The sequence below is a fragment of the Choristoneura fumiferana genome, chromosome Z, assembly GCF_025370935.1.
Source record: "Choristoneura fumiferana chromosome Z, NRCan_CFum_1, whole genome shotgun sequence".
In the NCBI taxonomy this organism is placed as follows: Eukaryota; Metazoa; Arthropoda; class Insecta; order Lepidoptera; family Tortricidae; genus Choristoneura; species Choristoneura fumiferana.
In genome coordinates, this window is record NC_133472.1 from 44,611,823 (window position 1) to 44,628,522 (window position 16,700).

General features: G+C 39.0%; 1 protein-coding gene across 1 annotated transcript in view; it reads left to right on the forward strand.

Annotated features, from left to right (window-relative positions):
- LOC141437899 (dipeptidase 1-like) overlaps positions 1 to 16,700 on the forward strand; it is a 292,943-nt gene that overhangs the window by 212,322 nt on the left and 63,921 nt on the right. The window contains exons 7-9 of the mRNA XM_074101471.1: positions 5,064 to 5,118; positions 11,955 to 12,131; positions 14,449 to 14,533. Of these exons, the coding sequence (XP_073957572.1) occupies positions 5,064 to 5,118; positions 11,955 to 12,131; positions 14,449 to 14,533 (317 nt within the window). The remainder of the gene's footprint in view (positions 1 to 5,063; positions 5,119 to 11,954; positions 12,132 to 14,448; positions 14,534 to 16,700) is intronic.

The following is a 16,700-nucleotide window of genomic DNA, read 5'->3' on the forward strand; positions in this document are numbered from 1 at the left end:
CAACATAAAGAGGTTTAAGTGTACAATATTTGGTTTGCATATAGCGGCATCCCTTTCGCGACTTAGCGTTTCAGTTTCGGACCAGAGACAATATCGGTCTTTCATTCATTTGTAAACCATTGAGACTCAGCTCTGAGAAACAAACGTCGTGGTACCAATTTCGACGATTCAGTTTAGGTGCCTAAATTGAACTGCTCTGCGTTTGGATCGTTTATGAAAAGATCATGGTAGGCCCCCAGGCAGTTAATTGCGATGGTAATAAACAAGGACACTGGTTAACGTCTCATACCACACACCCCGTATCATACCTTGATGGTAATACCAACGCTACCTTCGCCTAACGGCATATCTACACTACTCAAAAGAATATAAGGAAGGGCCAATTGAAATTCACCGGTAAAATGAAATCAAAAATATGTTTGCGTTTTTAATTGAGTACATTTACTTAATTGGATGAAAAGTACTTGTACTGTGTTATATTGTATTTAATAAAACCACTTTTAGACAAGGAATGTTATAAAGAATTATATTTATTAGTATTTTCATTTCACCCATAAAATTCCGTTTACTTTTACTTGCCCGAATTTCATTTGCAATACGTTTGCCATAAAATATATAGAACCGTGCTGTTTTCAGGATTTTTTTTAAATGTCATCATATATGTATAATGCAGTAGGTTAGGTTAGGTTAGTTTAATATTAACTCTGAAGAAATTACTATTTCAGAAATAAATTACTTTATGGCAAATGAAAATTCTAGAAAACGATACATTCGGGCATATGAAATTCGGGCAAACGATAGAGAACCATAAAATTCACGCGGCCCTTATTTTCATTTGAGCAGTATATTTCTATCTCAATATTTTTTCCTGTACCACAAACCACCTGAACCCTAGATGTGTGACGTTATTAATTAACGGCTTCATATGACATTGGACTTAAATGACAGTGCGCAGTGGTTTGGCTTGTGTTAGGTAGTTTTTTTTTTTTTTTTTTTTTTAGTAATGGTCAGCATAGTTGTGTTAGGTAGTTGGTTGTTGTTGGGTAAAATCTTGCAAGTTAATTTTGACCCAATTCCAGTGGTCGGATGTACTTGAAACTTTATTGAGTTGGATGAAAATGAAAACACAGTTAGCAAACCATACAACCATCGCCATTGAACGAGGGAAGCTGTCAGTGTCAACCTCTTGGGCACCATGCCACGGGCCTTTTTACCCGACTGCAAGAAGTGTTATTGTTTTTACAAGCTTATATTTAGTTTCACCTGTCCCGGTGTCTGTCTGTAATCAAATCTTGCAAGTTAAATTTAACCAACTTCCAGTAGTCAGATTGATCTGTGGAATAGTTAAATCGCGTGACAATACAATAATCTAGTATTGACATTCTGGTAGTCCAGCCAGGATCGTCTCCGCAGGACGGAACTCTTCAACGATGAATAGCATCGACTTAGTATGCAAATGTAGTTTGGGTGACAATGTAAGTATAGTCAACAAAAAGGTTAAGTTATTTAGATTTAATTTAATAGGTATTTAAGTTAGGTAGTTAGTTTATAGTTAAGTTTCTTTTATGGTTATTATTTCTTAATATATGTTTTCTCTTTAATAAATTACATATCGGAAAAAAGGAGTATATAAAAAAAAGTAGTTTATCATAAATAAACTTTTCTATAAGACGTTTTTTTCTACCACTAAAAACTATCTATAAAACTAGTTCTTCAATAGGCAACTCCCATAAAACAGTAACGGTAAGAAATAAAGCCATAAATCAAGTTAAGCCCAAACTTGTCGAGTTCGTAAAACTTTTAGAAAATCCGGTGTCCTATCATGAAACTACTCGATAAACCCCTACGAAGTGCAAAATACAAACTTATCTTGCCGTCCCGCTTACGCTAATATTATTTAATACGAGAGTGAGAGGGATATTACGATTCGAATTTCGTAGTAGCCCCCCTGTATCGCGTCTGGGCGCAATTTAATCAGACCGGGCCTGGTGACAAAAAGTCGAACAAGTTTCAGCGGCTATTCTAAGATTTATTTGCGCAGATAGGTTGGGTAAAAAACTGGGCAAGTGCGGATTGGGCTCACAGATAGTTTAGTAAAATGTAAGCTATTTCTAAGCTGATTCCCACCAGAGATGTGCGTGTACCTATTAGAAGAAATTCACAAAAGGATCGTCAAATGTATACAAATAACAATCAAATGGTAAAACAGTGCACGGTAAAATTAAAATAATGTCAATGTGATAATACTTTATAAAACTTGATGATTTCGTACGTTAAAAGCTAAATAATAATTTATACAATCAAATTAAATAAAAAAGGAATGAAATAATAAAACAACAATTACAAAGTCGAATTTAGAAAATATAGCGAACTTTTTTTACACTTTGAGTTACATTATTGTAATTTTAGTTCGGAACGCTAATTTTTTCTTTTAATAAATATAGCCTATGGCACTTTGGAATAATTTAGCATTCTAATAGTGAGAGAATTTTTAAAATCGGTCCAGTAGTTTTTGAGTTCATTCGTAACAAACATCCAAAAATCCAAAAATTCAAAGTTTTCCTCTTTATAATATTAGTATCATCATCCCAGCCTATATACGTCCCACTGCTGGGCACAGGCCTCCTCTCAGAACAAGAGGGCTTGGGCCATAGTTCCCACGCGGGCCCAGTGCGGATTGGGAACTTCACACGCACCATTGAATTGCTTCGGCAGGTTTGTGCAGGTTCCTCACGATATTTTCCTTCACCGCAAAGCTCGTGGTAAATTTCAAATGTAATTCCGCACATGAATTTCGAAAAACTCAGAGGTGCGAGCCGGGGTTTGAACCCACGACCCTCTGCTTGAGAGGCGATAGGTCAAACCACTAAGCCACCACGGCTTCTAATATTAGTATAGTATTAATAAAGATACAGGTATCTCGCGTCACATCTCTATTCCTTTTAGTTCTGTCAAACCACTGCGCTATTTATGAACACTGTGGACGTGCTGAAAATTTTATCTACTGCCTTAGAATAGACCAACAAAGTTCCATTGCAAGACAAAGTTCCATCGCGGACAATAGACTGAACCGACTGTAGTCGTATTGTACTTGAGAATAACACTGCCATTCACGGGCGTCAAGCTTGGAAATGTACTACTTAACGCTGTTCTATAACGTATTATTTTTAACCCCCAAAGCAAAAAGAGGGTTATATAGAAGTTTGATTTACTGTCATCCGGTGCAAATATAAAATCGTCGAATTGAATATGACCATCTTGAATTTGGACCAAAATGAATACCATCCAAAGTGAATGTGTCAAAATGTAATTCTGGTGAAATTTTTTTAAAAGCATAATTTATTTTCGTTTTAAATTAATTGAACCCGAATGAAATATTGTACTTTTAAATTAGGAGCAACACTAAATTGGCAATAAGTAAATGTTGTCTAAATCAAGTCCATAATCACATCTTCATAATGTAGGCCCAAAACGAATGAATTCGGCTGAAACATATTTACAATTCGTCGTACTTCTGTAAGTACGTAAATATACCAAATACCATCCACGAAGACGCGTGATTTTATCAAAATTAGACATTACCAACATTGTAATAAGAACCACGACACGCGTCATTTTTAATGACTCTACCTATACAAGTGCTAATTTTTTTTCGGCATGTATCAAATTTTGTACATTTCACCATGAGAAATAGTTCATTTTAGACGATATTTAGGTTGGATTTTTTTTATTCATATACATGAAAAATTGTTAGTTTTCTGCTTTGTCGTATAATTTCGAGTCGTCCATTTTTCATTTGCACCGAATGACAGTAAATCAGTCATGTCATGACTATCTGCGGTGGCATTGATTACTTTCCGTCAAGAGATCGCCTGCTTGTTTGTTCATTATCGTCATCATTCCAGCCTATAAAAGACCTACTGCTGGGCACAGGCCTACGGATTGAGAACTTTACACACGCCATTGAATTGCTTCGCAGGTTGTGCACATTTCCTCACGATGTTTTCCTTCACCGTAACGCTCGTGGTAAATTGAAAATGTAATTTCGCACATGAATTTCGAAAAACTCAGAGGTGCTAGCCGGGGTTCGATCCCACGATCATCTGCTTGAGAGGCCAAAGGACTGATTACTAGGGCATACCTATAGCTTTTGTTATCTCATAAAAAATCTTACTGATGTAGGTCCTAGATACAGTGAAACATAGAGACTCCTTATTTTGAAGTCGGTTATGAACAGTAATTAGTTCAGAGGGTGGAAACCGTTAGTACATGTTGTTTACAGCGTGTTCTAGAAAGTATGTACGTTTATTAAGCCCTAAAATTGAGCACTGAAATAAATTAATTGAACTGCCGTTGCTTTGCGAGTTGATTGTTTTGAGAGAAACCGTGTACAAGTTTTTAATAAATATTTGGGTGTTTTTAAGCATTTTATTACGTTGTTTTAGAGGACGAAACGTCTGGAAAATTTTAAGGGCTCCGTAGTCCTACAAGGAACCCTTATAGTTTTAAGTTAACGAGTAACAGTCGATCAAATATTTGCCGAGTATTAGTAGGAAACTCTACAGTGCAACACGCACACATACTTGACCGTAAGCCAGTTAATAATGCTAAAAAATGGTGCTGAGCCGTGTAAAAAGTAAACGTTTACTTGCCCGAATTTCATATGCCCGAATTTCACTTGCCATACCAACTTTTGCCATAAAATACATAGAACCGTGCTGTTTTCAGCATTTTTCAAATAGCAACTCTGAAGAAATGACTATTTCAGAAATAAATTACTTTATGGCAAATGAAAATTCTAGAAAACGATACGTTCGGGCATATGAAATTCGGGCAAACGATGGAGAACCAAAAGTAAATCCTTAAAAATACCTTCACAATAAATCGGGCGTGTGTCACAGCTCATTCCTGAGTAGCCAAGAATTCCTGAGTAGCCGAGAGCGCAGCCACACTTGTAAAAGCTCTGCCCAGCTGAGATGAAAGCAAAGCGAACAATAGCGAAATTTTTCCCCTGTCATTTGAGTCTATAGGAAATTCCTTGTCATTTATATGTTTGTTCTTAGGGCGGACTCCTCCAACGAAGCGCCAGCAGTGAACGGGCTCACCGAATTCGGAGAGGTAAGCAAGCGACTAAACCTTATTTCCACGCGCCCTGAGCTCAAATTGAGCATCGGCGAAACTTGAGTATTGAGCTTTGCGAATGTTTATTCTAAGAACACCCTGTAACGTACACTGCAAGGTTGATTTTTGGACGCTGGTTATTACGTCGTATGTCTTGAAGGTTAAAGTTTCGTTTTGTTTGTTTTTCTTTGGGAAAGGTATTGTTTTTCTCGTCGATAATAGGTCGGTTACACGCAGTTCTTGTTGTGAGTTAATGGAGTAATTAGCGGTAGAATTTCTTTGCTCTCGGGTGATATAAGGGGGGAGGGGGACATTCCGACTTGATTGATAATATACGCGAGGTTTTATCTGCCCTTTGGTTGGGGAATTTTGTTTGCTGATTTTGGCGAACGTTTGAAGAATGAGAATGAGAATGTTCCGACAGGAGTTGACTTTGGCTTAGTTGTGTGTTAAGTATGGATAAACTCAAAAACTACGCAGTCGATTTTAAAATTCCTTGACATGTTTTTAACTATATATACAATGCCAACTTAATAAGGAACGCAGACAAAGTTGCGGGCAAGAGCTTGTACTACTAATGTTAATGTACTGAGCGGAAAAAATCTGGCCCTCAAATCTATGCAAAAATAGGAAAATTTACAATACAACAATACAATACAAAGACTCTTTATTGTACACCAGACATAGTAAGCGATACAGAAAACAGATACACAGAAAAAAAAATATTACAAGGTGAGCAATAGGCGGCCTTATCGCTTAAGAGCAATCTCTTCCAGGCAACCTTTAAAGACAAAAGAAAGAAAAAAGAGATTTACTCGTATTTTGGCTCCACAAGTACCACATTTTACAGTAATTTAAGACTAAAACTAGCACTTAAACTAAGTTACTTGATGACACAAGACACCAAAAATTTAGTATGTAGAGTGGGCCAAATTTAGTATGTAGAGTGGGCCAAATTTAGTATGTAGAGTGGGCCAAATTTAGTATGTCGAGTGGGCCAAATTTAGTATGTAGTGGGCCAAATTTAGTATGTTGAGTGGGACAAATTTAGTATGTAGTGGGCCAAATTTAGTATGTTGAGTGGGCCAAATTTAGTATGTAGTGAGCCAAATTTAGTATGTAGAGTGGGTCAAATTTCGTATGTAGAGTTGGCCAAATTTAGTATGTTAAGTGGGCCAAATTTAGTATGTTGAGTGGGACAAATTTAGTATGTAGTGGGCCAAATTTAGTATGTTGAGTGGGACAAATTTAGTATGTAGAGTTGGCCAAATTTAGTATGTTGAGCGGGCCACATTTAGTATGTTGAGTGGGCCAAATTTAGTATGTAGAGTGGGCCAAATTTAGTACGAAGAGTGGGCCAAATTTAGATGTAGTGGGCCAAATTTAGTATGTAGTGGGCCAAATTTAGTATGTAGAGTGGGCCAAATTTTGTGCCGCTGAGTATAAATGCAAAAGTTTGTGATTAGTGCATGTGTGTGTGTGGGTGGGTGTGTATGTGTTTGTTATCTGTTTGTCTGCTACTTCTTCACGTCTAAAGCGCTAAACCAATTTATATGAAATTCGGTACACAGATAGTTTGACTCCCAAGAAAGCGCATAGGATATATTATCCCGTAAAATCGCATAATTCCCGCGTTATAGCCATGAACGAATTCGCGGAAAGTCACGAACAACAGCTAGTAAGAAATAAAAGGGTTTAAAAAAAATCTCTTCACCCTTCCGTTACCTCGCTAATGGTCGTGAAGACCCCATCGGATCGTCGGCGCGAGCATAAACTTCACGCTTTAATTGAACACCATAAAGAATCTCATCACCATATTAAGAGTAGCGAAGCTAAATGAACGACTAGATGGTCCAATTCACAAGCGTTTAGCTGACAAGCTTAGTCGAATCGATAAATTTTCTTTAATTGACTCATTTTCTTTTTTTTTGTGAAATGTTTTACAAATTATTAGTAAAGTAAAAAAAACCGGCCAAGAGCGTGTTGGACTCGCCTGAAATAGGGTTCCGTTGCCATTACGAAACAATTAAGTAATAGTTTTCTAAGGATTTCGTATTTTGTACGGAATATTCCAAGTTTAGGTATAGTTTATACCTATGGCTGCTATTTACTCTTAAACTACTAATAATTCTCTAAGGCCTCCTCTCAGAACAAGAGGGCTTCGGCCATAGTTCCCACGCGGGCCCAGTGCGGATTAGAAGCTTCACACGCGCCATTGAATCGCTTCGCAGGTTTGTGCAGGTTTCACGATGTTTTCCTTCACCGCAAAGCTCGTGCTTAATTTTAAATGTAATTCTGCACTTGAATTTCGAAAAACTCAGAGGTGCAAGCCGTGGTTTGAACCCACGACCCTCTGCTTGGCTTCAATGCATACTGTTAAACAAAGACAACTGCTTGTAAATTGTTACTTGTAGCTTCGTGCAGGCACTGGTCATCTGGAATAATACTTATTATTATTAACTAGCCTGGATTCATGTCCCACCGCTGCGCAAAGGCCTTATGCCATACTTAGGCTACTTTTATTCCCAAACTCCCAAAGGATTGGGATAAAGTCCTTAAACTTCATCCGCTACTTGATATTTTTATGCGATGTTAATGAAATTCGCGATATTGTTGGGATGCACATGGGATTTTAAGCGAAATCGTGCAATTTCGATTACAATTGCACGGTTGAACTATTTGGGAACGATCTGTATAGTAAAGGATCGCGCACAAATCCAGTCATTATTCTGGGAAGGTTACTTACGCTACTGTCACACATGCTAGTTACTAGCACGAAAGCATGCTTCTATTGAGCAAATGCTACCTATTTAGGATGCGGGTATAGGACGCGTGCTACTACTAGCATAATGCTGAGTCAATTCCTTTTCGACATCATCAAATGTTTTTCTTTTCTGTAAGTTATGTATTATTTTAAGTTTGATGTCGAAATAAAGTTATGTCTATGTCTATTAAGCATGCCTTTAGTGACAATACTGGTACTTCAAGTGCTAGCATGCTTATAAACATACCTAGTAAGGATTGTAACGAACATAATTAGACGAATATTAAATATATTTATTAATTTTAGACGACCAGATGGCCTTGTGGTTAGAGAACCTGACTACGAAGCTTGAGGTCCCGGGTTCGATTCCCGTGTCGGGGCAGATATTTGTATGAGAAATACGAATGTTTGTTCTCGGGTCTTGGGTGTTTACTATGTAGGTATTTAAGTATGTATCTATCTATATAATTACATTTATCCGTTGCTTAGTACCCATAATACAAGCTTTGCTAAGCTTACTTTGCGACTAGGTCAATTGGTGTGAATTGTCCCGTGATATTTATTTATTTGTTTATTTATTTAATTATGTAAGACGGCCTTTACGATCGCTCATCGCTCCTCCCTTGTGCCCCGCACCGCACATAAAACTGAAATTTAGACCATCGTTCAAGAGATGAGTCGCGTCGCACGGAAATTCTTTAATAGTGGCGGAGGGAAATAAATTATAAAAGGCTTAGAGAGCGCCGCGAGTAAATCTGAGAACACGGTTTTGGCCAAACCGCTGAGTGCGACTGTACTCTTTAAGATTCCTCAAAAGAAAATAAGTTTCTATGAACTAAAATAATTTCTTTGCTCACCCGCGACCTTATGATAGTTAAGTGTATGCAAAATATGCGTGTTCATGCAGTTCCTCCAACTCCACACTGTAAGAACACACAAACCCATCTATCACCACCACCACACCAGACAACTCAACCAGAGCTCATCTTTAGAGCAACACAACCGTACACCATGCTACCAGATGTGAGAGATGTTAGATGTTGGACTTCTTACGTGTGGAGGTGGAGGAACTGCATGAACACACATCAGTGATGAACACGCATATTTGTCATAAACTTAACTATCATAAGGTCGCGGGTGAGCAAAGAAATTCTTTTAGTTCATTGATATGGGAGGAAGCCGCGGTGGCCGAGTGGTTTGACCTATGACCTCTCAAGCAGAGGATCGTGGGTTCAAACCCCGGCTCGCACCTCTGCGTTTTTCGGAATTCATGTGCGGAATTACATTTGAAATTTACCACGAGCTTTACGGTGAAGGAAAACATCGTGAGCAAACCAGCACAAACCTCCGAAGCAATTCAATGGTGTGTGTGAAGTTCCCAATCCGCACTGGGCCCGCGTGGGAACTACGGCCCAAGCCCTCTCATTCTGAGAGGAGGCCTGTGCGCAGCTGTGGGACGTATATAGGCTGGGATTATTATTACATTGATTTGGATCTACGCAAAGTAACGCCTGATTCAATCAATTAAATAAGTTTCTGTTAAAAAATAATAATACAAGGTTATTTACTGACCATTTCTTTTGTGGATTGTATGTACTTGCATTGCAATCCAACTAACATTATGTAGTACCAAATTTCAAGTCAACCCGTCCAATGGAACTGGGTCAAAATGAACTTGCAAGATATGGAGAAGATTTTGATATCTGTCACTAGAGTGTACCCGCGGCTTCGCACGCGTAAACTATTCGATCTGGTGCGTGGGTAGTTACAATTGAAATTCCGGGATTTCACAATATTCCCCTGAGAATTCCCAAATTTTATATCGTGGCCTGCATTGAGGTTGCGTTAGAACAACTGTCTAAAATTTCAACCCAGCGGTTGAATTTCGAGATTTTATCCCTATCCCGTGGGAATATCGGGATAAAAATACCCATGTGTTATTCCAGAAGTTCAGCTACCTACATACCAAATTTCATGACTCTAAGCCCAGCGATAGTTATTCCGAGATTTAATAATCCCGTGGGAATATTTTTTATAAACCTTACGACTATAAACATTCACCGCCAGGTGGTAGGTATTACTTTCAAACAAAACTGCTATCTAGCGACTTTAATAAATACATAATCAATTTATAATTCTTTCGAAACTGTATTAAAGCCGGGTACTGGACGCCAGCGGAAAGCGGGGCGGGCAGCGGAGCGGCGAGCATGTGCTCAGTTCTTCGCGGCCGAAACGGTCGCCGCTCGTGGTCACCTGGCACCACACGCAAAGAACACAAAAAACGCTCCACACGCCGCTGCCCGGTCCGCTACCCGCTGGCTTAGTGCGCGCTTTATTATATCCAATTCGACTGCCATTCTGCTGAATTTAACAACTTTTGCGTCCAAAATTCAACCAATCAAAATACGCTAGCGATTTTCTGTCCCGCTCAGCCTCTTATCTTCAAAGTTCGCTGCGCGCCATTGATATTCTCGATTGTCTTTCCAACTGTCATTATCATAACCTCATCAATGACTGAAGCTATTTCTCGTTACAAGATATCGCTTCAGTCATTGTCTAAGAGTTTCTTGTTTTGATGAATGCCTTATCTTCTACGCGAAACCTTCGTCATTGCTTTGACTAATGCTCCTTAATCTAATACGGTAATGAACTAAAATAATTTAATTTCACCCGCGACCTTACGATAGCTAAGCTTATGCAAGATATGCGTGTTCATGCAGTTCCTCCACCTCCACACTGTAAGAACACACACAAATCACACAACCCCATCTATCACCACCACCACACTACACTGACGCGTTTCGAACTCAACCACAGCTCATCTTCAGAGTTCAGAGAGAGAGAGGATTTTTTTTTAGTTCATTAATATGGACCTCCGCAAAGTAACGCCTAATAATAGTAAAAATAATAGTAAATCAAGGAAAAATACTGTCAGATGTAAATAAAGGCTTCAGCGAGGTCTAGACGAAGCCGGTGACCCTGGCGCCAGTCTCCGAAAAAGCCAGCACTGTCCTGACCTGACGGTTCAGATGAGGCCAACTGGATTCTTTTAATTCCTGGATTATTCTTGCGGAGGTCCATAGACCAGCGTTCCATTCCCGCCAGTGCTGGCAGCCAGCGCTGGCTTCTTGAAAGGCTGTTTATGCGAAGACAATAACAAGTCAGCGCTGGCTGCCAGCCTGGTGAAAGCAGTGAGGATAGGCAGCGGAACTGCTGCTGCTGGGTGCCGCAGATGGGTGTGGCTGCAGATGGCTAACGCTGTACGCAAATGCTGACCCGGCATTGCAGGGGGTCAATGAGGGCTACCGTATTCTCGCTCACCAGTTGGCGCCACTGTAGACAAAGGTCCTGCCTGCAATATGTTGATTAGATTGTTCTTACGGGCTTGAAAACAAAAAATTACATTTAAATCATATTTAATACCTTGCCTTACCTATCTATTTCTTGCGTGGATGTCATAAGAGCCGACTGAGGATATGTTAAGGTATACCGTAGGCGACAGGCTAGCAACCTGTCACTATTGTACCGTTTTTGACAATCTTAAAACCTAAAATTGCTAAAAGTGGCTCCAAAGCGGTACCATTTTGTGTGCTCTGCCTACCCCATTTGGGAATACAGGCTTCATAAAAATATCTAGCATGCCACAATGTTGCGCAGTCCCTTTTTGTTCGGAAAAAAGGGAGGACAAAGGTTTCCGAAAGGCAAAACTGCCTCAAAACACAGACATTCATTGTCCCGTAACGCATGTTTACCATACCTAATTAATTTCAGATATTGCAAAATATTCACAAATAATTATTCTAATTACAAATAAACCCGCGTAGCTCACCCAAAACAGTGCCATTTGGCATTTCGGAGACCTCACGCTACACTAGCGCCTCTAGCGGTGAATTCATACGCGATAGCCCTCATTGCAAGGTAGGCAGCTACTTGTTTGCGCCTGTAGCAGCACGCCATCCTCTCTCTACTGGATAGACTACACTAGCGTTGCCTACCCTCATTGCACGCCATGGCCTGCCGGTGACACTATCTTAACCTAGCTTCATTCCCATTCTTTACTTGCCAACAGAAAGTGGTGAAAGAGATGAACCGTCTCGGCATGCTGGTGGATTTGTCCCACGTGGGAGAGAACACGACGCGTGCCGCCATCAAGCTGTCCCGGGCCCCTGTGATCTTCAGCCACTCCTCAGTCTACAGTCTCTGCGCGCACAAGAGGAACGTTCCTACTGACATCATCCATTCCTTGGTAAGATTCAGACATTTTAAACAATCACAATAAGCTCATAGTTGCTCAGCGAGCTTGGGAGAAAGCCATGTTCGTGGTTTCTCTTCGGGATCGAATCAGGAATGAGGAGATACGTGGAAGAGGATCACGACATAGCGAAGTGGATTAGCTCGTTGAAGCGGCAATGGGGGAGGCCAAATAGCACGGGGATCAGGTTGCCGTTGCGGCTGAAAAGTCCTCGACTGGAGACCACGGATCGGCAAGGGGCAGCGTAGACGTCCACCGACGATATGGACGAATGACCTACTGGTTCGGATGCAAGTATGTTGTGGTTTCAAACTTGTAAATACCATCAGCCAAATAAGTGCTCTATCAATTTTTAAACAAGTTCCTATCAAATTAATATGTCGCTAAAGTCAAACTTTCAAATTGACATACACGTCTATTAGCATTATTGTTTTATGACGTGCAAACGATTATCAACTTTAGGGTGGTAGACCACATATTTGGCTGATGGTACCTAAAGTAAATCGACAACCATTTAGAGATAAATGCTTTTTAAATCGTTTCCTGTACTTATTTAACTCAATATTGATGTTCATATTACATATAAAATAAGCAAAGACCAATCTGGTAACGAAATTCTGGTAGAGAACTCTTCAACGGTTAACGGCATCGACTTGAAATTTGGCACGGAAATGTAGTTTGGATGAAAACGCAAGTGCAGTCAGCGAAAAGGCTTGTTTTAAAAAATCGGTCAAGTGCGACTCGTAATCGTACATGAAGGGTTCCGTACCTCCGTACAATGTTTTAAAAACAGTTCTGTAATAAGTTTTTTTTAAACTCTAATACAATTAAGCTTTTTTTGCTGACTGTACTTTTTGCCCCTGGTTAAGTCAGTCAAAGTCAAAATATCTTTATTCAATTTAGGCTATAACAAGCACTTATTAATGTCAAAAAAAATCTACCACCGGTTCGGAAAAACCTCTGTTGAGAAGAATCCGGCAAGAAACTCAACGAGGTATATTTTTTTAAACAGATTTACAGTATTATTAAATGATATCTATACATCACAAGTATTTAACACAACTTTATTCTTAACACAGTAGGCTCGCTATTTGAAAGGATCGCTAATGCGGATCGGAATTATTTCCAAATATCCCTGTCCATGATATAATCATTAACTTTATAATACGCCTTAGATATTAATGTCTTCTTGACAGACAATAGATCTGAATTTTGTATCCGTTTCATTTGTAATAAAATTTGGAATTTTGTAATAAAAATAATTTATCAAAGTTTCTAGGTTATCAAAGTACTATAGGGTCACTCGCATAGCCCCTAGTAGCTGCCGGCTGTCTTCTTGGTCGCCTAGCAACGCCTAACAACGCCTAGCAACCAAAAAATGCTGAAAAAAAGTCTCTTGTATGACGATCCCTTTAATTTTTGACTTTATTTTATTTTAGTATTCGTTCTGATAGCGGCAATAGTAAAACATAATCTGCGAAAATTTCAAGTTTCTAGCGATTACAGATCAAGAGATAGAGCCCTGTGACAGACGGACGCAGACAGACAGCGGAGTCTTAATACGATGAGGGCTACGGTATAGATGTCGCTAGCGTCACTGCTTAAGTGGCTCAAATTCAAATTTCAAATTTCAAATGATTTATTCAGTAAATAGGCCGCAATGGGCACTTTTACACGTCATTTTTAAACTACCAGCGCTTTCGGAAAGACCATCATTGCCAAGAAGAATGCGCCGCAAGAAACTTGGCAGAAAGTCATTTTTTCATAAAAATATAATTACAAATAAAATACTTAAAAACTATATTATACAATAAAAGAAAAAAAATACAAAAAATAATAATAAAAGAAATACAGGGATGTATGGGGTCCCTTAGTTACAATACTAAACACTAACTATATCTAAACTATATCTACGTTCAGTGGAAGTGTAGAATGCTTCCACCGTCATAAATTTTAAAATCTAAATAAGAAACAAACAAGCTGAGATATGAGGTGCATAGGGGAAATTCGTGTCTGTACCGTTGACCAGCAGTGATGTAGCGGTATAGCACGCGGTACGGAATACCGAGGACCTGGGTTCGATTCCCAGTATTGGTCTTATTTTTCTGGTTTTTCTGTGCATCTATATTTCAGTTCGTATTTTCAATTTAGGTTTTACGGGATGACCGTAAAAGTAAAAATTAGGAATAGAAATAAAAAATACAATAAGATTCCAAAAAAACAATCTTAATTGAGTCATAATAGGTACGTTGGCACTTTTTAGGTACGGAACCCTAAAAAGGTTTTAATTGACAAAATATTTTTGTTACAGAAAGAAAATGGCGGCATTATAATGGTGAACTTCTTCCCGGACTTTGTGAAGTGCGCCCCCAACGCAACTCTCTCCGACGTCGCCGGTATGTCCAATACAGCTTAATTATTTCAGACACTGTAAAGTCGGGCGCCTAAAGGCTACACAACACCGTATCATGCTATGACCATAACAGGAATAAAACAAGTTCCTATCAAATGGATGTGTCGCTAAAGTCGAACTTTCAAGTTGACAGACACGTTATTGGCATTATTGTTTTGTGACATGCAAACGATTATCAACTTTAGGGTGGTAGACCACATATTTGGCTGATGGTACGTTAAGTTAACGTATGTCATCCTACTTCCTACTAATATCATAAATACGAAAGTTTGTGTGTGTGTGTGAGTGAGTATGTTTGTTACTTCTTAACGCTGAAACGGCTGGACGGATTTGGATGAAATTTGGTATGTAGATAGCTGGACATCTGGAATAAAACATAGGCAACTTTTTATTCCGATAATCCCACGGTATAGGGATAAAATCTCGAAGTAACAACCGCTGGGCTTAGAGCCTTGAAAACCAAGATTTAATTTCCGGGAATCCCGAAATTTCAATTCAGCTGCTGTATCTAATGATTTACGTGTCCGAAACCGCGGGTAAACACTAGTTATACATATAATGGGCGTTTATTTAAAAGGCACGTTTTGTTTGTTTGGAACCCTCAGTGTGTGACTTCGACTCGCACTCTCACATCCTTATTAAATAGACAAGTCAATATCACGATGGCTGGTTAATCCCCCCGTCCTATAAAGGACCCCCCCCCCCCCCAACTAGCTTCGGTAAGCAGACAATGATAATTGCCTGCGATAACATCCCAAGTAGGGATGGGCCCCACTGGTCCTAGTTAGCCGAAACTTGTTTATTTTTTTGGCTAAATATTTTTTGGTCGCCCACAGACCATTATCATCTAAACATCTACAGCCTTATTAATAAAAAACATCTAATTCGAATTTAATCCGAACTTACACTTGGACTAGTTACTCCTTGACTAAATAAGTATTAAGTCAGTTTTAAAATTAGTATTAATAAACATGGACTAGCGAGGTATTAGTTAAACATTTCTTAAACCTAGACTATGACGTAAACAATGGCAACCCAGCGTGAGAAAAAAATAAAAGAATGAGTCATTGAATGAAGGAGGAATGAAACATAGAAAAAAAACAAGAAATGTCTAATCTGTGGTATGAACCCACATCCGAAGTAGAAAGTAACCAATTAAAACATGCGGCCCAGCATGGCGCTGTTTTGTAATGTATCTCGCTCACTCTTGTTATAGTCGCAATAGTGTAAGTGTAGCGGTAATTAGTTCCGACGCTGGCCACCAGAACATGTATATTTGCATTGTCAGCATAGATTGTCAGCCTTTTGAAAACAGCAGGGCTGGCTACTACGAAAATCGAAACTTGAAGTTCGTGTCGTGCGGTCCCTCTGACACTTATACTATTTAATACGAGAGCGAGAGGGACGGTATGATACGAACTTCGATTTTCGAGTTTAGTAGTAGCCTACAGTCACTTCAACATCATTGTTTGTTTATTACGGGAATAATACTGAATGAAACTGAAAACTGTTGAATAAAGATCGCATGTTAAGTAAATACACGTTAAAAATAATTTAGTAAAAACGAAGATATCACGGCCCCAGACTCTTATTGGCAGTTAAGACTTTGATATGAAGCGGTATGTGACCACCTCTCGCATCACCTGCTAACTCATTTTTCACCATATCAACTATGAAATTGGCAGTATCACGACTAAATCGGTATTTAGTTTTAAATTCGTGTTCTGAAAGCTCGAAAGGATTTTTGCGGACTTTGTATAATTTTACATGCCTAACCACCTCCTGTTCTAATTCCTCGAGTTCTTCAAGCTCTTGCACGACATGCAATCATCGGCATAATAATCCATGCTATACTATGCTATATGCATGCAAAAATAGTTTAGGTAAATAAATTTACTACAATAAATTTCAAATAAATCCACAGGCAAACTACAACCATCAAACAGAAAAGTTAGGTTACTCCAATATTACTCCATCGTTAAACTAGGCATCACCAAGGATTAAGTTTTAGTCCGAGACTAAGCCTGGATTAGCTTACTCTTTCCTTACTTCTTGTTTATTAATACTGACTTTTTACTAATCTCAAGTTCAACCTCGAATTAAAGTTAACCTACTCTACTCCACGTTTATTAATAAGCTGCTAAAGCATT